This window comes from Dryobates pubescens, chromosome 5 (assembly GCF_014839835.1).
Source record: "Dryobates pubescens isolate bDryPub1 chromosome 5, bDryPub1.pri, whole genome shotgun sequence".
Classification (NCBI taxonomy): domain Eukaryota; kingdom Metazoa; phylum Chordata; class Aves; order Piciformes; family Picidae; genus Dryobates; species Dryobates pubescens.
The window spans coordinates 44,258,277-44,280,750 of NC_071616.1; the positions used below are offsets into that span (position 1 = coordinate 44,258,277).

Consider the following 22,474-nt stretch of genomic DNA (forward strand, 5'->3'; position numbering starts at 1 on the left):
CCTCTATGAAGAGCTTTGTCCCAACATCCAGCCCAGACCTCCCCTGGCACAGCTTGAGGCTGTGTCCTCTGATGAACAGTGAGAGGTAAAAACATGAAGTATCTTCAGTGAAAATACCAAGCTAGTACCAATAACCAGCACACACTGGGCTGCTGCCTACTGCAGAGTAGAGATCTGGACGAACACAAACCATGTGTCATCACATATTCCCAGAGTGAACAGCCTAGAGAGTCTGGACATAATAGAATAAACCAGGTTGGAAGAGACCTTCACGATCACCGCGTCCAACCCATCAACCAATCCAACACCACCCAAACAACTAACCCACGATCATAAAATCATAGAATGGTTTGAGTTGGAGAGCACCTCAAAAGGTCATCCAGTCCAACCTCCCTGCAGTGAGCAGGGATATCCTCCACCAGATCAGGTTGCTCAGAGCCTTACCAAGCCTCATCTTGAGTATCTCCCAGGACGGGGCCTCTACTACCTCCCTGGGCAACCTGTTCCAGCACCCTCATGGTGCACAACTTGTTCCTGACATCCAATCTAAATCTCCTCTTCTCTCATTTCAAACCATTGCCCCTTGTCCTATCTCTCCAGGCCTTTGTAAGCAGTCCCTCTGCAGACTTCTTCTAGTCCCCTTCAGATACTGGCAGGCTGCTCTTAGGTCTCCCTGGAGCCTTCTCCAGGCTGAATAGCTCCAGCTCCCTCAGCCTGTCCTCCCAACAGGAGATTCCATGGGAGCTCCTGAAATAAAACCCTACTCCTGAAATTTTCCATTAAATGGCACAAAGCCAAGCCAAAATGGCTGTTAACACCATGAGTTTGCACACACAAAGGAGTGTGAAGACATTGAAACAGATGTCACAGCAGGTTGTTTAAATCACTTTTCACAACACAATCATTTAGACTGTCCACAGGAAGAATATTGGTAAGAAAGGGATATACACAGGGTGAGACTTCATCAATTGTCAGAACAGTACAACCTGGGCACTCTTAGGTCTCCAAGCAGACCTAACTGTGGCCTTCCAGTATCTGAAGGGGGCTACAAGAAAGCTGGGGAGGGACTTTCCAGGGTGTCAGGGAGTGATAGGACTGGGGGGAATAGAACAAAACTAGAAATGGGTAGATTCAGACTGGATGTTAGGAAGAAGTTCTTCCCTATGAGGGTGGTGAGAGCCTGGCACAGGTTGCCCAAGGTGGTGGTGGAAGCCTCATCCCTAGAGGTTTTTCAGGCCAGGCTGGATGTGGCTGTGAGCAACCTGCTGTAGTGTGAGGTGTCCCTGCCCACGGCAGGGGGGGTTGAAACTGGATGATCCTTGAGGTCCCTTCCAACCCTAACAATTCTATGATTCTACAATTCATTTGCTTTCACCTGAGCTGGTCTGGCGGTTTTAAGTTGGGTGTGGGGGTCAGGGGATGGAGGGGGTAATTGCAACCCAGCACAAGTTCACAGGAGGTAAGGAAGATTTCCTACCTTGATGGACTGACTGTAAGGTCCTATGCTGGCAGGTGCCCAGTGGGAGATGCTCTGCACATGCATGGCCAGCTTTTCACCACCTAACACATCATCCGTCGCAAGGTCGCGCTTGTGTGCCAGGCAGTCGACACAGAACAGTACTCCATCAGGTAACAGGGTTTCCACACACACTCTGAAAGCACAAGAAAAGAATGGGTTGGTTTATTTTTTCAGACAGTTGCACCAACTTTCAGCATGTATGTTCCATGGCTTTTCATTTGGATACTATGCTTGGAAATCCTGTGTGGAACATGACCCAAAAGCCATGGTATCACAACCACCCGCTGCCACTGACACTCTTCTCTCCTCTCCAAACAGTGATAAACTTGGGACTTTCAGCAAGATAATTTCCAGTACCACTGGCACCATAGCCAGTGGCTCATTTCCATTTGGTTGCTTTTATCATGTGCATGATCTTACTGAGAACACAAGTTCATTCACTGAAAAACCTTGAGCACGCTACCTCTGGAAATGCCAGGTCAGTAAGGCTAAGCAGCCTCCTGACTGAGTGTATCATTGTCCTGTTCTTACCTCCACACATTTTCACTGGATCTCCTTCCAATGGTTGGATTAGAGGTTCAGGTTTCTAAAGAGCAGCAGGTTGGTGTTTCTTGACACCCTTCTCACAGAATATTAAGCCAGTTTGCTGATGATACAAAACTGGGGATGGGGGTGGCTGACACCTGGCAGGCTGTGCTGCCATCCAACCAGATCAGGACAGGCTGAGAGCTGGGTGAAGGAGAACCTCCTGAAATCCAGTAAGGACAAGTGCAGGATCATCTGGGAAGGAATAACATCAGGCACCAATACAGACTAGGGGATGTCCTGTTGGAAAGCAGGTCCATGGAGAAAGACCTTGGAGTCCTACTGGACTGCAAGTTCTGCATGGGACAGCAACGTGCCCTTGTGGCCAACAGGGCCAAGAGCATCCTGGGGCTCATCAAGAAAAACCATGTCCAGCAGGTTCTCCTCCCCTACTGCTCTGCCCTGGTGAGACCACACCTGGGATATTGTGTCCAGTTTTGGACTCCTCAAGTCAAGAGGCAGATCTGCTGGAGGGAGCCCAATGGAGAGCTATGAGGATGACTGTGGGACTTGTGTATCTCTGCTCTGAAGAAAGGATGAGAGCCTTAGGGCTGTTTAGTCAGGAGAAGAGAAGGCTGAGAGGGGATCTGATTAATGTGTATAAATAGCTGAGGGGTGGGTGTCAGGATGAAGGTGCCAGGCTCTTTTTGGTGGTGCCCACTGCTAGGACAAGGAACACCAGGTACAAGCTGAAACAAAGGAGGCTCCACCTCAACACAGTATAACTAAGGTTGGAAGAGACCCCAAGGATCATCAAGTCCAACCTGTCCCAACAGACCTCACAACTAGACCATGGCACCAAGTGCCACGTCCAATCTCCCCTTGAACACCTCCAGGGATGGTGACTCCACCACCTCCCTGGACAGCACATTCCAATGGCTACCAACTCTCTCTGGGAAGAACAAGGAGACATTTCTTTATGGTGAGGGTGACAGAGCACTGAAGCAGCTGCCCACAGAGGTTGTGGAGTCTCCTTCTCTGGAGACTTTCAAATCCCACCTGGATGCATTTCTGTGATCTACCCTTGATGATCTTGCTTTGGCAGGGAGGTTGGACTCAATGATTTCTGGAGGTCCCTCCCAACCCTTAACACACTCTGATTCTGTAGTAGTTTCCTGTTACACTTCAAGTTGCAAGACAGAAACACTTATGAAAGAACTGAAAATCTACTTGATCCTTGGAGCAAAACCAGTGAACTTCTTTAATTAATGAAGACTGGAGTGTCTGGATGGACAAACAGAGAGTCGGTCACAAGTAGCCAGTGAAAAAGCAGGAGCTCTGTGTGTGGAAATCCACATTCCAAAGCCTGGAAAATAATTGTGTTTGCAGTCCATGCATACAAAAAAAAGTCATTTAGCTTCCTGTAGGAATCCAGTAAAATCCAATAAATAAATGAAGTTGTTCTCTTCACATAAAACATAATTGTACCAAAATTCTTCTCATCTTACTTATTTTTTTTCTCCCAAGGAAAACTCTTTCCCTCCCCTCCTCCCACATGTAAATACAGCATTTTTTGCTCATTACCACCATCATAAGCATGGATGGATGAATTTTCTGCTTGGGTTGGTAAATTTTCAAGACAATTTTGCAAATTTAGTGCAGATCCCCACCCTTGAGTCAGTGCTTCCAGCATATTGCTTGTGAGAACTCTCACCACCAGGTCTCTGCATAATTCAATGATGCAGTCATGCAAACTGCTGGAGGATTTCACTTCTGGAGAAAATGCAACATAAATGTGCTTGTTCCATGGAAGCCATAATCACAAGCCATTTTCCTGCAGCTTCATTGATTTTGTGCAGGCTGCAGCTAGGGTTAGATCCTTCCTCTGAAAGCACACAAAACCAAGACTCCATCCCTCTGGGGTTTAGTAATCCTGAGGTACAATCAGCAGGCTGAACACACAGGAACTTCATGAAGTTCAAAGCTCTGCACCTAGGCAGGAACAAACCCCATGGTCCACTTTATTCTGGGGGCCAACTGGCTCACAAACAGCTTGGCTGAGAAGGACTTGCAGGTTCCTGATGGGTATCAAGTTGAACATAAGTCAGCAATGTGCCCCTATGGCAAAGAGGACTGATGATATCCTAGCTGCATTCAGAGAAGCACTGCCACAGCAGGAAAAGGGAGGCAAACAGACAAGAGAGGCAAACAAAATGCCACCATGACAGAAGAGTTGTCAGTTCAATCAAGTCAGAGAAGAGCTGAGACTTCCAAACAATCTATTATTCTTCTGTAAACCCACAGGTGGTGGGGGGCATTTATAAAGCTTACAGTAGGTATGAAGGAGAATTTCCAAGTCTCCTATTGTTTTTGAGTGGAGCAGCCCTGAAAAGGCAGCAAAAGTCTCTGCTGAGTCTGAGAGGCACAAACATTTGGAACAAGCATTCATAAATATGGTAAAAAATAATTCAGTGGATTACAGTGCATCATAAATATACTACAGCAGTAGTCTAAGCCTACCTTGCTGGTGGACACAAATCAAATTCTGCCACATAAACTGAATTTATAACATTGAAATCTTTCATGCTCTTCACATACAGATGAACCAAAACAACATCCTTCAGTTGCAGTCCCTCTGAAGTCATATTAGCTGCAGGATAGAAGACAATACAGCTTTGAAAAGGCAAAGCATTTTCAAGTGTGTGTGGAAAGACAGCTCAGGCATCAGCAAAACCAACTGGTGATAGCATAATTATGTCCAAACATGACTCCAGACTACCTACCATGGACTGGTTTATTTCCCCACCCCCCATTAATGTCTTTCTCCTGTTAGTTTTTCAGCTACACAGAAACAGAATCTAAGTAAATTGTAACCACTCTGAGCAGTGGTGAATTCCTGTCCCAGGAAACCATGCCAAGCATTAACACATGTAGATATGTTACAGTCCCAAGTCCTTCTACTCTTAAGTTTTGTTATCTTGCATTATTTGTATTATTTTCAGTACTTTTACTGTTTTCAGCCAGTAATCTCTAAAGGACTTTGAATCACCAAAGCACAGCACTGGAAGGGCCAGTAAGAGGGTCCTTAGTGCCTCAGCCTCTTCAAAGAGAAGATCAAATATTAATGTGCTTTTCCAGAGGGACGCCTGTCTAAGCTGTTTTTAAAAACCCTCCCTGCAATAATCATCTCTGCAGTAACAGAAGAGTTACAAATGGCCAGAGAGATGAGAGGAAACAGGAGTGGCTGCATGAGAAGTGAAGGAAAGATGAGAGCAGAGGAAAAGTTCAAGCAGAGAGTTAAAGGAAAGATGCTGGAAAGGCCAATCTGAGTGTGCATGCAAAGAGGATTCCAGTCACAGCACTGGAGAGGAATGTATTACTCTTAGTCAATATTGGAGCAAGACACATGGATCAGTGCTGCACTGCAGACCTTTTGTAACCTGCAAGCAGTAGAAGCTAAATGACAAAAAAAATGGATCTAGAAGATCTATAATAGCAGTCCCATTGGACCCAACTTAAATGAGGCCAGTAAAGTTCTTCTCAGTGCAACTCTGTGGAGCTTGTCCATTAATGTTGCAGTGTGTACCTGCACACACCTCTGAATATGCTTTCCAGCAGTAGAGATCCCCAGAGGCCCCTTCCAACCTGCACCAGCCTGTGAATCTCTGCTGCCTGTTGCCTTAGAGAAAAACAAGCACTTTGTGTAATACTTCACCACTCTTTTGAGGACAATTCAGGAGCTGGCACACTTCCCTAGTTTGGTCACACTGGAAGTGATTTTTGCTCTAAAAGAGCAACCCCATGTAACAGTACAGGTTGGGAACTCACCTGCTGGAGAGCAACATAAGGGAAAGGGACCTGGGGGTCCTGGTGGACAGAAGGATGACCATGAGCCAGCAATGTGCCCAAGAAGGCAAATGGCATCCTGGGGTGGATTAGAAGTGGGGTGGTGAGTAGGTCAAGAGAGGGTCTCCTCTGCCTCTACTCTGCCCTGGTGAAGCCACATCTGGAATATTGTGTCCAGTTCTGGGACCCTGAGTTCACAAAGGACCTCAGGGAACTGCTGAAGGGAGTGGAACATCTCCCTGCTGAGGAAAGACTAAGGGAACTGAAGCTTGTTAGCTTGGACCAGAGGAGACTGAGGGGAGACCTCACTCATGTTTGGAAAGATGTGAAGGGTGAGTGACAGATGGATGGAGCCAGGCTCTGCTCAGCAATGGATAGGCTGAGGGAGCTGGGGTTGTTCAGCCCAGAGAAGACTCTAGGAGGACCTTACAGCTGCCTCTCAATACCTGAAGAGATCCTACAGGGAGGCTGCAGAGGGACTGGAGGGAATGGTTTGAAGCTGAGGGAGAATAGGTTTAGACTGGATCTGAGAAAGAAGTTCTTCAGTACAAGGGTGGTGAGACTCTGGCACAGGCTGCCCAGGGAGGCTGTGGCTGCCTCCTCCCTGGGGGTGCTCAAGACAAGGTTGGATGAGGCCTTGAGCAGCTGAATCTAGTTGAGAGGTGTCCCTGCCCATGGGGAGGAGGGTGGAGAAAATGACCTCTGAGGTCCCTTCCAACCTAAGCCATTTTAGGATTCCATGATAATGTCTAGTAACAAATGTCTGAATCCTTTTGGTAGCCCTCATCCTCTTTAGAGGAGACCAAAGAGGCTAAAAAGACAGGTTTTATTTGCATTCTCCCAGCACTGGAGACTGAAGGAAGGTTGGACTAGATGGCCTTTGGAGATCCCTTCCAACCCATTCCACAATTCTATGACATGCAAAGCACAGCTTTTGATATGAGAATGCCTCATGCAAATTCATGAACAAGAACGTGAGCCTACTCATTTAGATGCTAAAAATTACTTCCATTGTTATGGATGAAGACTGTGTAAACAAGCTGCACTTACAGTTTAGAACAGGAAAAAAAAACCCAACCAACCAAAAAAAAACCCCAAACACAAACCCACCAAACATAACACACAAACTACAAACCAACAATGTGAATGTTTTATTTAGAATTCCATTACCTTGTAAGAGGGAGATTGTAAGGAACCTGGATTTCATGATTCCCAAGGGAGCAATTTCTCCTTTACATTAAGAATATAAAGGAGATTTACTGCTACTGACCTAATCCTGGATACCAAAGTGTGCAACAGCTTTCTAGAAGGCTTAATTTAAAATTATGGGAGCTGCAAAAGTGTGTTAGCAAGCAGAGTGCACAGCATCCATGCAGGCTCACACCGAGGAGATACTGCAAGAAAGCTATCAAGCAAGTTATAAAGTGAGTAAGTAGTGTGGAAAGAGTGTTGTTACAGTGATAGGAACACTATCTTGGCTTTCTAAGGTCCTCAAGAGCCAGTCAAGTTATGATGTGTTCAGTGCTAAGCATGGCAGGTTTGATAGCAATGATTTGAATCAAACATGTAATGAGATTCTAAACTGACAACCATTTAGAGTTATAAACCCATACAATGCAGAGCCTTGCTTAATACCATTTAAATAACAGCCCAGTTAACAACATGTAATGCACTAACCTTGGAGAGAAGAAAATGCCTCCCTTGCTGCCTCTTCAGCACTTTTGCCCTTTGAGGGAAGGAAGTGGGCAGTGATACCTGAAAACCACTGGTAACCACTCAGGGATTTTCCTGACCTTCCAATCTTCCTATCTATGGGAAATGGAAAAGCATCACAGAGATTATAGTGATGAAGGATCAAAGATTAACTTAGAGTAGATTTTAAATTAGGAAGAGCTACAGGGAGGGGGAAATAAAAACATCTTCAAAAATATTTGAAAGCAACCAGAGCTAAACCAAAAGCCTGAAAGCAGGTGTGCTGGTAACAAAGATCAGAATCAAGCAGGTTGAAAAAGACCTCAGAGATCATCAAGTCCAACCTATTACCTAACACCTCATGACAAATCCTTCTGCAACACCTCCTTCAGAAAATACACCTGCAAGGAGTATTTAGCTGAGCATTCTAGTGCTTTATTTCCTTCTAGCCTCTCACAACTACTTCACCTGCTCTGATACAGATCTGGCACCAGACAGAACACTCAAGAATGATTTTTGAAGAGAATCTAAGTGACATAGGGTCAGGTTTTCAAATTTACAGGTGAATTTTTAATGGATGCCAGGTGTTTAAGGTGGTTCTAATCATCTCAGCAAATGCAACATGTCTTCTGGTATTTTTTAACACCCCACTAGGCACTTAGCCATGCTCAAGAGATTAAATGCCACTCAATATCAAACATAGCTACACTATGGAATTTAGTGTAATCACAGAATGATCTGGGTTGGAAAAGATCTCCAAAGGTCATCTAGTCTAAACCCCTTGCAGGCAGCAGGGACATCCTCCACTAGATCAGGTTGCTCAGAGCTGTGTTGAGCCTCACCTTGAATATCTCCAGGGATGGGGCCTCAACTACCTCCTTCAGCAACCTGTCTTCTATCACCTTCCTGCTAAAGAACTTGTTCCTGACATCCAATCTAAATCTGTTCTTCTCTCATTTCAAACCATTGCCCCTTGTCCTATCACTGCAGGCCTTTGCAAACAGTCCTTCAACAGCCTTCTTGGAGCCCCCTTCAGGTACTGTCAGGCTATTAGGTGTCCCCAGAGCCTTCTCTTCTCCAGGCTGAACACCCCCAGCTCCCTCAGCCTGTCCTTGTAGCAGAGGTGTTCCAGCCCCCTGATCATTCTTGTGGCCCGACTGCATCAGGTCCATGTCCTTCCTGTGCCTGTCACTATAAGGTTTTTTTGGGTGAGGACCAGCTCAGAGACTATGTAAGCAAGTTGAATGGTTTCATTTTGTATTTCATTTTAGAGTTTGCTTTTCTCTCTTCAGTTTAAAGACAGTGGAGTGTGGGTACAGGTGTGGTTGGACCTTTAAAATACAACTCAATTTCTCCACTTCAATGAGTCTGAAGAAGAGAAGGCTGAGCAAGGATCTTATTAATGTTTCTAAATATCTGAGGGGTGACTGTCAAGATGATGGTGCCAGGCTCTTTTCAGTGGTGCACAGAGACAGGACAAGGAACAACAGGTACAAGCCAGAACACAGGAGGTTCTGCCTCAACATGAGGAGACACTTCTGTATGGTAAGGGTGAGAAAGCCCTGGAGCAGATTGCCCAGAGAGGTTGTGGAGGTCTCTGGAGACTTTCCAATCCCACCTGGATGCATCCCTGTGAGGCCTGCCCTGGGCAATCCTGCTTTGGCAGGGGGGTTGGGCTTGATGATCTCTGGAGGTCCCTTCCAACCCCTGACACTCTGTGTTTCTGTGATATTACACTATAGTAATTTCATTCACAGAAATGTGTGCGTTTGGAAAGAAAGGAAACCAGGCTATGCTCCTATAAATAACTTTAAGTGGTTCATTACTACAGATCTATTGCTGCCTATTAGAAAACCACATTGCAGAAGGGTATCTTCTTCTTTTTCAGAGTGGTACCAAAGGTCACTAACATTCTTTTCAGGAGTGTGTTATAGTAATTAATAACATCCTCCAACACCACCATTTTAAACCCATCCCAGAGCCAGGAGCAAGACCCTCACCCAGAGGAGCTCAGCCCCAGTAACAGAGCCCAGCCAGCACCCGTGGGTGATATTGGAGTAGCAATCAATGTTGGCCCTAACAACCGGGGGGCCAGCAGGCCCCCCGGCCTTTGTAGTCACCACCACCATCACCCAGTGTGCACCACAGGCACTCACCAGCAATGAGAGGAGGATCCTCAGCCCCGAGGGGCTCAGCTTGGGGCTGCTGCCTCTCCTGGGGGGGATTAAAAAGGAGAGTGGGTGGGGAGGGCAAAGTGGCCACACATGGGGTGGGAGGAGACGCCAAGAGAGCCCAGGTGCTCTGGGATTTGAGGGCAAAAATGGGGCAGGTGAGGGACTTCTGGGGTGTCAGGTCTAGGACTAGGGGGAATGGAAAAAAAAATAGAAATGGATAGATTCAGACTGGATGTTAGGATGAAGTTCTTCCCCATGAGGGTGGTGAGAGACTGGCACAGGTTGCCCAGGGAGATGTTTGAAGCCCCATCCCTGGGAGTTTTTAAGGCTAGGCTGGATGTGACTCTAATCTATCACAGTATCACAGTATAACTAAGGTTGGAAGAGACCCCAAGGATCATCAAGTCCAACCTGTCTCGACAGACCTCACAACTAGACCATGGCACCAAGTGCCATGTCCAATCTCCTCTTGAACACCTCCAGGGATGGAGGTGTCTAGTGTGAGGTGTCCCTGCCCATGGCAGGGGGGTTGGAACTGGATGATCCTTGAGGTCCCTTCCAACCACAACAATTCTATGGTTCTAAAACAATGTTGCAGTTTAGGCTGGATGATAGGAGGAAATTCTTCACAGTAAGAGAGATTGGCCATTGAAATGTGCTGCCCAGGGAGGTGGTGGAGTCACTATGCCTGGAAGTGTTTAAAATAAGACTGGATGAGGCACTTGGTGCCATGGTTTAGTTGATTAGATGATGCTGGGTGATAGGTTGGACTGGATGATCTTGAAGGTCTTTTCCAACCTGGTTAATTCTGTAACACACTCCAGCATGAAATATTCAGTATTATCTTTCTAATCAATCTGTGCAAAACTCACTAAAATCCAAAGGATTCTGTTTCAAAGGCTTCCAGATGTTTTCCTGTTCCAGAGTGTTTTCCTGTGGTTCATCCTCTTCTGATAAAGGGAGAATCTCATCCTCATTGCAGCTCAGCTCACAAGAACACCTCCTGACCATAAATGCACCTGAGGTTTCTTCCTGTTGGAGACAAACATTATAACATAAGCAAGTGAAGAGCAAGGCAACAGTGTGAAATCAGCACAGTTTATCATTCAGATTTTGTATGTGAATGACAAAAATACTATAGATCTACAGGTAGATAAACTCAGACTAATTCATGGAAGAACAGCACTATTTAGATTGCAGAACCTGGCAGAATCCTAGAATGGTTTGGATTGGAAGGGACCTCCAAAGGTCATGTAGGCCAACCCCCCTGCTGTCACCAGGGACATCCTCCACCTGATCAGGTTGCTCAGAGCCTTGTCCAGCCTGACCTGGAATATCTGAGGCCTCAACCACCTCCCTAGGCAACCTGTTCCAGCATTCCACCACCCTCATGGTAGAATGCAATGTGCTTCTGCTAACATATCAAATGGAATAAAAATGCAGACTTAATAGTAAGTAAAGACAACAAGATATATAAAGACAATTATATATAGCATAAATTAAGTGGGGAAAAAAGGAACAAAGGTAATTTGAGAATTAAAACTGGTAGTGAACATTTGAAGCAGAGCAAAAGGCTAACAAGAACATTTTTGAACTTTGTGGAACCTTGAATGAATGCAGTTCAGATTAATAGAACAAGGAAAGAAAGAACCAAACCAAACCAAACCAAACCAAACACAAACATAGAAAAACCCCACCAAAATCCCAAACCCACCCTAAAACCAACCAAATCAAAACCACCAGAGCCCAATTTTCCTACTCATGTCACACAGCCAATCCCTCCCATGAAGCTCACCATACCTTTGGATGCTCAGGGTTTTGATACACACCAAAGAGCATTTCCATGAATGTATATATCAAAGCAATTTTATAACAAGGAAGACAAAATTCAGGTTCTCCTCCCCAGCTACTCTGCCCTGCTGAGCCCACACCTTGAATACTGTGCCCAGGTTTTGGTCTTCCCAGTTCAAGAGAGACAGAGAGCTGCTGGAGAGAGTCCAACAGAGAGCTACTAGGATGATTGGTGGACTTGAATGTCTGTGCTATGAAGAGAGGATGAGAGACCTGGGGCTGTTTAGTCTGGAGAAGAGAAGGCTGAGAGGAGATCTTACCAACACCTTTAAAGATCTGAGGGGTGGGTGTCAGGATGAAGGTGCCAGGCTGTTTTCAGTGGTGCTCTCTCACCCTCACCGTACAGAAGTATCATAGTATCACTCAGGGTTGGAAGGGACCACAAGGATCATCTAGTTCCAACCCCCCTGCCATGGGCAGGGACACCCCACACTAGATCAGGCTGGCCAGAGCCTCATCCAGCCTGGGCTTAAACACCTCCAGGGACGGGGCCCCAACCACCTCCCTGGACAACCCAGTCCAGGGCTTCGCCACTCTCATGGGGAAGAACTTCCTGCTCACATCCAGCATGTTGAGGTGGTGCCCAGTGATAGGACAAGGAACAACAGGTACAAGCTGGAGCACATGCCCTGTGAGGAGGGGCTGAGAGCCCTGGGGATTCTTCACTGTGAGGGTGACAGAGCACTGGAGCAGGCTGCCCAGAAAGGTTGTGGAGACTTTCAAAATCTGCCTGGATACATTCCTGTGTGACCTGCCCTGGGTGATGCTGCTTTGGCAGGGGGGGTTGGACTTGATGATCTCTGGAGGAGCCTTCCAACCCCTAACAGTGTGTGATTCTGTGATTCTTTCCAAATGCTTTCTTCTTAGGCCAAGGGAAAAGTATCCAGGACAGATTTTAAAGCAAAATAGCCAGGCAGAGTGCAGAGTGACAATTTCTCTCCAAATTACCTGCTCATTATACTCATTATATTTTCAACAATCATGTAATTACAGCTTTTGATTTTGCCTTTTTTTTTATTACTATGTTTTAAATGGCAGAGCAATCTGAGCAATCCATCTGATTTTCCAAGGCAGCCTAATCTGCAGAGAATGTTGACTTTAGGTTCATTAGCTTGGCTAATACTACTTGTCTTCATCTATACCACATATGAATGATGTCAGAACTTATCCATAAGGCTTAACCAAAGATTGCTATATGCTGTGACTCCAAATTTTACTGCTTAATTTTCTGCTCTAAGGTCTTACATTTCCTAGAGTGTCTAAAGTTGTGTCTAAAAAAGGTGTCTATAGCTGGGGAGGGGTCTGGAGCACAGCCCTGTGAGGAGAGGCTGAGGCGGCTGGGGTTGCTTAGCCTGCAGAAGAGGAGTCTCAGGGGAGACCTTATTGCCATCTACAACTAGTTGAAGATGAAGAGAGGTTGTAGCTACGTGGGTTTGGTCTCTTCTCCCGGGCAACCAGCACCAGAACAAGAGGACACAGTCTCAAGTTGTGCCAGGGGAGGTTCAGGCTGGATATTAGGAAGAAGTTCTTCCCAGAGAGAGAGATTGGCCATTGGAATGTGCTGCCCAGGGAGATGGTGGAGTCACCATGCCTGGAGATCACAGTATCACAGTTTCACTAAGGTTGGAAGAGACCTCAAATATTATCAAGTCCAACCTCTCACCACAGACCTCATGACTAAACCATGGCACCAAGTGCCACATCCAATCCCCTCTTGAACAGCTCCAGGGATGGTGACTCCACCACCTCCCTGGGCAGCACATCCCAATGACGAATGACTCTCTGTGAAGAACTTTCTCCTCACCTCAAGCCTAAACTTCCCCTGGCACAGCTTGAGACTGTGTCCCCTTGTTCTGGTGCTGGTTGCCTGGGAGAAGAGACCAACCCCTTCCTGGCTACAACCACCTTTCAGGTAGTTGTAGAGGGCAATGAGGTCACCCCTGAGCCTCCTCTTCTCCAGGCTAAACAATCCCAGCTCCCTCAGCCTCTCCTCACAGGGCTGTGCTCAGGGCGGGTATCTTCAAGAAAAGACTGGATGAGGCACTTAGTGCCATGGTCTGGTTGACTGGATAGGACTGGATGATCTTGGTGGTCTCTTCCAACCTGGTTGATTCTATGATTCTGTGATACAGAATTCCCCTGTAGCTTTGAAATTTGTTAGTATTACAAATATCCTCAATTGATGCTGCATGAAATTTTGCTGTCCCCCACAGCTGCATTTCCTTTTTCCTAGCTCTGTCAGTATTGCATAAATTGTTATGCTGTGGTGGGTTGAGATTTCCCCCCACCATTAACTTTGCCAGACCAGCTCAGCTGGAAGCAAATGGAAGCTGTATTTATAAGCAAAATTACACTCTACAATGGAATGCAAGGGATATGTGCAAAGTATCCAGGATTTGCAATGGTTACAGATATTTACAACTAACAAACAACACAAGAAACCCCCTGGTCAAAGACCAGGGAAGCTGTCCCTCTGCCCCCTCCCCCTGTCCAAAAGAGGAAAAGGAGCAGAGAAAAAGTTTCTGATAGACTTAACCAAAACAATGCAGCCCAGGTCAAGCAGAAGCAGATTAGTCTCCCTTCAGAGCATGAAGTGAGAAGAGAAGCCCCCCAGAATGCTTTGGTACAGCCAGTCTTATGGTAGATATCTCTCCAAAGGAATCATTTAGAATTCTCTTTGGTATTCCTTTTCACACCCAACAGTGATTTATTTACATTCTTCTGCTTCTCTGCTTGCAATCTGTAACAAAGTTTTAAAGGCATAGCCTAAAACTACCACATAAGCCTATACAAACATGGCTTCAGAGACATAAATCAAATTCTCTATCTGCATACATGAGCAGCTGGACAGTTGCAAAAGCTTTGGAAATTACTAGGAAACACCAGAAGTTCTACAATGTCTCTTACAGGCACCAAGGACTGCATCAGTAATGAGAGATCATTGTTGATTTCAATGCTCATGACATCACAATGGGTCATTCAAGCCTGACTCCCACAATCACAGAATCACAGAATGATAAGGGCTGGAAGGGACCTGGAAAGCTCATCCAGTCCAACCCCACTGCCAGAGCAGGATCACCTAGGGCAGGTTTTGAATGTCTCCAGAGAGGGAGACTCAATGCTCCAAAACCAGTGGTAATCAATCACTTTTTGCAGCAGCACAGGTGCAGGCTACAGCAGAAGTATTAGGTGTGGAACCTGGCACTAGAAGAAGAAGAGGCTCAATGCCAGCCTAAGCAGAGCTGCCAGACTCTGTTTAGTAGCCATATTCAAACCTCATACCGACGTTGGTCTTCCATTCCTGTTGACAGAAAAGCAACCTGAGAACTGAAAACTGGAAGTTATAGACTGCCACAAACAGGCTTAACTCTCCTTGAATAATATTCTCATCACTTGAAAGACAAAAAAACTCGAGCTTGCTGTAATGACATTTTAATTAAATCTTCCAGGATCTATTTTACCACATAACATTTTCATGTTGCTTCACAGAAGCCATCTATTTTCCCTCTCGTTGCACTGTTTCTCCCACACCCACTGTACATTGTGATACCATCCCAATTTTAGATCAGAGCCTGCATGCATACATATGCTTAACTGTATTCACATAACTCTTGTCATTGATGCAAGTGTGCTCAGAATGAAGTTAAGCAAATGCAGGAGTGTTCCAAGAGCCAAATTCTCCTGTTGAAACAAAAAAAAAGCCTTGCAGCTAGGACTTTGACTGAAATAGCTCAACTCCGTGCAGTGGTCTTTTATGAAAACAACAGATTGCTTTCTTAAAAAGCTTACATTCTCCACTACAGAAACTGGTAGCAAAACCTATCACAACACAGCTCCAAAACTGATAGCTCTCTCAGTGAGCACTGAGAACACAGTGGGGCAGAGAGCTCAGAAGACGTAAAGAAAGGCTCTGATAAATGTTTTGTTCCTTGTGGCCCACCGTGATAACACGACTCCTTGGAATAAACATGAGAGAGACCACTTAACCTCCTTGCACTATTTCATGTACAGAATCACAGAAACATTCAGGTTGGAAAAGAAGAGTTTGACAAGCAGGTAAAAAACAGTATCACACTATCACCAAGGTTGGAAGAGACTTCAAAGATCATCGAGTCCAAAAAGACCCTCAGGATCACCAAGTCCAAACAATGACTCTAAAGTTCACCCCTAAACCATAGCCCCAAACACCACATCCAAACCACCGTGAAACACAGCCAGGCTTGGGGACTCCACCACTTCCCTGGGCAGCACATTACATAGAATACATAGAATAAACCAGGTTGGAAGAGACCTTCAAGATCATCGCGTCCAACCCATCAACCAATCTAACACCACCCAAACAACTAACCCACGGCACCAAGCACCCCATCAAGTCTTCTCCTGAAAACCTCCAGTGATGGCGACTCCACCACATCCCCAGGCAGCCCATTCCAATGGGCAATCACTCTCTCTGTAAAGAACTTTTTCCTAACATCCAGCCTGAACCTCCCCTGGCGCAGCCTGAGACTGTGTCCTCTTGTTCTGGTACTGGCTGCCTGGGAGAAGGGACCAACATCCGCCTGTCTACAGCCTCCCTCCAGGTAGTTGTAGAGAGCAATAAGGTCACCCCTGAGTCTCCTCTTCTCCAGGCTAAGCAACCCCAGCTCCCTCAGCCTCTCCTCGTAGGGCTTATGTTCCAAACCCCTCACCAACTTTGTTGCTCTTCTCTGGACTCATTCCAGCAAGTCAACCTCCTTCCTAAACTGAGGGGCCCAGAACTGGACACAGGACTCAAGGTGTGGCCTAACCAGTGCAGTGTACAGGGGCAGAATGACCTCCCTGCTCCTGCTGGCCACACTGTTCCTGATGCAGGCCAGGATGCCATTGGCCCTCTTGGCTGCCTGGGCACACTGCAGGCTCATGTTCAGTCTACCATCGTTCCAATCCCTGACCACTCCTGCTGGGAAAAAATGTTTCCTAATGTCCAGTTTAAACCTACCCAGTCAGAGCTTGAGGCCATTCCCTCTTGTACCTGGGAGAAGAGACCAGCACCACCCTATACAATACACAGGCACGTAGGAAATAAAGTCTCCTAAAGGCTCTTCATTATGAAGAGAGGAGAGAAAAATCCTCTCTTTTCAGAGGCCTGGACTGAATCTGCAGTCAAATGGAGTAAGAAAGAAAATCTTGTACTTGTTGCCTTATTGCTTGAAATAAATCAGTGTACATAAAATGAAAACAAGCCAGTAAATAAACAAAAGTGTGGGATTTGTCAAAAGTTTTGAGAAAAATAACTACAGGGATTATCTGTGCTCCCATGTTCTCATATCAAAAGTATGTTTGCATCAGCAGAAGCTCCAAGAGCTTGAATTTCTGAGTATTCAGAAGCCAACACAATCCAGCAGAGTAACAGAATAGTATCATGTGAGGAAAATACAAACGTTTTGCAAGCCCATTGTGCTGTCAAAGGGAAAACAACACAAGCCAAACAACAACAACAACAAAGCAACCTCCATTGCTTCACAGTTGTATTTTTTTCCTAATTGAATCACAGAAGCATAGAATGGGTTGGATTGGAACGGACATCCAAAGGTCATCTAGTCCCTGCAGTCAGCAGGGACATCCTCCACTAGATCAGGTTGCCCACAGTCCTGTTGAGCCTCACCTTGAAAATCTCCACGGCCTCAACTACCTCCTTGAGCAACCTGTGCCAGTGTTCCACCACCCTCATGGTAGAGAACTTGTTCCTAACATCCAATCTAAATCTGCTCTGCTCTCATTTCTAAACCATTGCCTCTCATCCTATCATTGCAGGACTTTGCAAACAGTCCTTCTGCAGCCTTCTTGTAGCCCCCTTCAGGTACTGGCAGGCTGCTGTAAGGTCTTCTCCCCAGAGCCCTCTCTTCTCCAGGCTGAACAACCCCAGCTCCCTCAGCCTGTCCTCACAGCAGAGGTGTTCCAGCTCCCTGACCATTTCTGTGTCCCTCCTCTGGACCTGCTCCATCAGGTCCATGTCCTTCCTGTGTCGAAGGGTCCAGTGCTGGATGCAGATTCCAGAACACACTTCATAAAGTGTTGTCTCCTCCACTAAATGAAACATTCTACCTGTTATATGCACAAAGACCCTGTCTTACTGTCAAAACAAAACACTGATCAAGATAGATGTCTGTATAATGTACACCACAGCGGTGGCCTTGTTTATTCACCAGGAAACAAATGAGGCTGTGTCAAATTTTGAGCAGTGGTGTTTTAATGGCATTATTATTTATTCCCTAATGTTTTGAGTGTGTGAAATGCTGACCAGAAAAAAAAAAAAGTCATCTTAAGTCTTGTTTAGCCAAATTTTAATAAAGTTTTCCTTATGAAATCTTAACATTTATCCCTTTAGTATGTTGGACTTGATGATCCTTGGGGTCTCTTCCAACCTTGGTTATACTGTGATGTCCTGCATTATCACTGGTAATGAAAGAGAAGAGGGTGTGCTAAAAAGAAGCTTCAATTATTATGCAAGAAACACATCTTGGAGTTGCACAGCAATGTCTTGAAGCAGAGCAGTAAGCAAAATGTTATTTTTCCCCAGGCACAAGGGCTCATTTCGCTGCCAGAAACAATCCCAAACAAATTTCTGTGCAGCCTTTGTAGTAGAACATGAAGAGATGCAGTTGAAGGAAATGCATTCCAGAGGAGGAGAGACAGCAGAGACTAAGGCATGTGTAAAAGTAACACCTGTGGCACACAGCAAAGATGAAATGAACCTACATTGAGAGTTGAAAAAAAAAATATGTGTATTTCAGTTGAAATAACCAAACTGATGCCACAATAGTTATTAGAACTGCACATCACTGTGCAGCCTATTGGTGGTTTCCACAAAGTGCTTACACAAGTGGCTACTCTTACACACTGTTCATAAAGGAGTACATTTTGCCCAATTTTCAGTAATCTCTTGAAAGCCTGCAACTAAGATTAGTTCTCCTTCTAAAGCAGTTTTTCCCTGCAGTGATTTATTATTGTAGGAGGGCCTTTTAAGTGTTGAATTGCTAACTGATCTTTACTTACTTTTTGTAGGGCTTGGAAGCATCAAATAGTGAGAAGAGGAAAAAAACAACCCAGCACCACAGGCATCTCAATCTTGAAGGCATCTCTGTATCATTATGCAGTTAAAGCATGCAAACACAGCAACAAGTTTTGCTCTGAAAGACTGACTTCTTGTCCAGGTTCAAACCTCCTCGACAATCCACCTTGTTTTCTTGTGACACAAAATAATCTATGGCCAAGAGATTCTAATATTTTCCTTATGAGGCAAGCACTGGAGAAAATGGACTATTTTCCTTTCAACTACACGAGACATTAGTTTATATATCAAAATGCAGGGGCAAGCCTCTGTAAAGCTTGCCCCTTTGAGAGCCTGACAGCTTTGCCTGCAATGGATTTGAAATAAGATTTACTACAACACTGCTTGAAACTGGGAGGCTTTAACCAAATCTAAAACATCTACATAAGAAGAGGAAAAGAGCTTCTGAACAGATAAAAGTAAAATCTTGATTCTTATATAAAATGTTATGCATTTTAATATGACTTTTTGCCTGATTTATGTAAAGCTTTGTGTTTTCCATTTTCCCTGGCCTGTCACATTGCAGTGATGTATGGAGCATTCTAGCATCCAGTTTGCCATGAGCAATAAAGTCAGGGCCCCCAAAGAAATATTAATAAATTGTTACTCCTCCCCACCATGGCCCTCTCCCAAATTTTACTTTAGTCAGCCTATTTGGTTTTGCTCCATATAGTCACTTGATATCCTTCTTCACAGTCTCCCATGCAAATATTTAATGTTTTAGTTTAGAAAGAAATCTCAGATTTAATCCCAGGATTAAATACAATTTACTACCCAAGGCAAGAATGAGGCCATCGTGGAAGAAAAGTGTGAAAATATTTTATCTCTTTGGAATAATAAAATTACCAAAGAGAGGGGAAGGGGAAAAGGCATGCTCTGCTGAAAGAAATTCAGGAGATGTAGTCACTCAAGAGATGTAAAATATCAATACAATAATGTTCTGTAACAATCCCTGCAGCTGGGAGAGGCTCTGTGATTTTCAAAGTGTAGAAAGAAGTAAGAAGAGCTAGTAAAAAAAAACAACCAAGATTGCCACAGCAGTAGAAAGATCATAGAATCACAGAATGGTTTGGGTTGCAAGGCACATCCTTCACCACATCAGGTAGCTCAGAGCCTTGTCCAGCCTCACCTTGAATATAGAATAGAATAGAACAGAATAGAATAGAACAGAATAGAATAGAATAGAATAGAATAGAATAGAATAGAATAGAATAGAATAAACCAGGTTGGAAGAGACCTTCAAGATCATCACGTCCAACCCATCAACTAATCCAACCCACTTAATCAACTAATCCATGGCACCAAGCACCCCATCAAGTCTCCTCCTGAACACCTCCAGTGATGGTGACTCCACCACCTCCCCAGGCAGCCCATTCCAATGTGCAATCACTCTCTCTGTATAGAACTTCTTCCTAACATGCAACCTAAACCTCCCCTGGTGCAGCCTGAGACTGTGTCCTCTTGTTCTGGTGCTGGCTGCCTGGGAGAAGAGACCAACCTCCGCCTGTCTACAACCTCCCTTCAGGTAGTTGTAGAGAGTAATAAGGTCACCCCTGAGTCTCCTCTTCTCCAGGCTAAGCAACCCCAGCTCCAATATGTACAGGGATGGAGCCTGGGCAACCAGTTGCAGTGTTCCACCACCCTCAGGGTAAAGAACTTGCTCCTAACATCCAATCTAAAGCTCCTCTTCTATCATTTCAAACCACTGCCCCTCGTCCTGTCACTGCAGGCCTTTGTAGCCCCCTTCAGGAAGGCTGCTATTAGGTCTGCCTGGAGCCTTCTCTTCTCCAGGCTGAACAGATTCACTACAACCTGAGACAAAAGAGACATGAAAATAGAAGGCATGCATACAGCTGCAAAGGAAGATGGTATTTGCAATCTACTTGCCTTATTCTCCAGATGCAACTTTAGAAAGTGAAGGTAGGCCACGGGTGCAAATGCATCAGCCGAATGCACAACCACCTTGGCTGAATCCCTGAAACACAGAATTCCCAGCATCAAACACCAGGCTATCATTTTACACACAGACAATGCTTAGTCAGTATATAACAAAGACTCCAAGGTAGCTCATTTTAGTTTTCACATAAATTAAGAAAAAAAAAACCCAGTTTGCTAAAAAATGGTATTGGGGAACAACACGTTGTCTTCACTGATTTTCAACTTTGAGTAGGAATAAGCTGCACTTCTTGTGTGAGCCAGCACAGGCAGGGTGCAGCAACAACAAAACCACAGATAAAATGCAAAGAGTAAATTAATTTTCATGACTTCACCAACCAGATGATCTCCCAAGCAGCACCCAGGCAGAGGAACACAACTGGGGATACAAGCACCACAGAGCTGGAGGAGGAGTGCAGGAGGACCACTGAACCTGCTGTTTTCACCTCTGTTTCAGGGAAGAGAAGACGCCAGGGAAACCTAAGAGTGGCCTTCAGTGCCTGAAAGGGACCTACATGCAGGCTGCAGGGGGACTCTTTACAAGACCTGCAGTGATAGCACAATGGGCAGTGGCTTGAAAGGAGAGAAAAGGAGATTTAGATTGGAGGTTAGGAACACGTTCTGCACCATGAGGGTGGTGAAACACTGGCACAGGTTGCCCAGGGAGGTACTTGAGGCCTTATGCATGGAGATATTCAAAGTCAGGCTACATGTAATCAACTAAACCATGGCACCAAGTGCCTCATCCAGGCTCTTTTTAAACACCTCCAGGGATGGTGACTCCACCACCTCCCTGGGCAGCACATTCCAATGGCCAATCTCTCTTTCTATGAAGAACTCCTTCCTAACATCCAGCCTAAACCTCTCCTGGTGCAGCTTGAGACTGTGTCCTCTTGTTCTGGTGCTGGTTGCCTGGGAGAAGACCAACCTCCACCTGGCTACAACCTCCCTTCAGGTAGTTGTACAGAGGAATAAGGTCTCCCCTGAGCCTCCTCTTCTCCAGGCTAAGCAACCCCAGCTCCCTCAGCCTCTCCTCACAGGGCTGTGCTCCAGACCCCTCCCCAGCTTTGTTGCCCTTCTCTGGACACCTTCCAGCAACTCAACATCTTTCCTAAACTGAGAGGCCCAGAACTGGACACAGGACTCAAGGTATGGCCTAACCAGTGCTGAGTACAGGGCAGAATGACTTCCCTGATTCAGTTATCTATAGTTAATGAAAGCATAAATGATATTACATTTCATATTCTAGAGACTAATATGCAAGTCAACCTTTTAATTTGAGCAACAGGAGACTTTTTAACAGTGCATCCTTCTTACACTCTAGGGATTACTTCTTAAGATTCAGAGAATGGTTTGGGCTGGAAGGGACCTTAAAGACCACCTAGTTCCAATCCCCCTGCCATGATTAGGGACATTCTCCACTAGACCAGATTGTTCAAGGCCTCTTCCAACCAGGCCTTCAGGGAGGGGCCATCCATGATCATAGAATCATAGAATCAGTAAGGTTGGGAAAGACCTCAGAGATCATCAAGTCCAACCTATCACCCAACACCTCACGACTAACTAAACCATGGCACCAAGTGCCACGTCCAATCCCTTTTTGAACGCCTCCAGGGACAGTGACTCCACCACCTCCCTGGGCAGCACATTCCAAAGGCCAGTTCCTCTTTCTGTGATCTCCCTGTGCAACCTGTTCCAGAGTCTCACCACCCTCACTGTAAAGAATTTCTCTGTTAATCTCGAGTCTAAATCTCCCCTCCTCAAGATCAATCCATTGCCTCTCATCCTATCACTACAACCTCTTGTAAAAAGTCCCTTCCCAGCTTTCTCCCAGGCCCCCTT

General features: G+C 45.5%; 1 protein-coding gene across 1 annotated transcript in view; it reads right to left on the minus strand.

The window, feature by feature from the left end:
- The window catches only part of DPH6 (diphthamine biosynthesis 6), a 213,956-nt gene that overhangs the window by 122,624 nt on the left and 68,858 nt on the right, over window positions 1–22,474 (minus strand). The window contains exons 8-12 of the mRNA XM_054162115.1: window positions 20,587–20,672; window positions 10,629–10,793; window positions 7,568–7,699; window positions 4,565–4,694; window positions 1,478–1,652 (exon numbers count right to left, since the gene is read on the minus strand). Coding sequence (XP_054018090.1) covers window positions 1,478–1,652; window positions 4,565–4,694; window positions 7,568–7,699; window positions 10,629–10,793; window positions 20,587–20,672 — 688 coding nt within the window. The remainder of the gene's footprint in view (window positions 1–1,477; window positions 1,653–4,564; window positions 4,695–7,567; window positions 7,700–10,628; window positions 10,794–20,586; window positions 20,673–22,474) is intronic.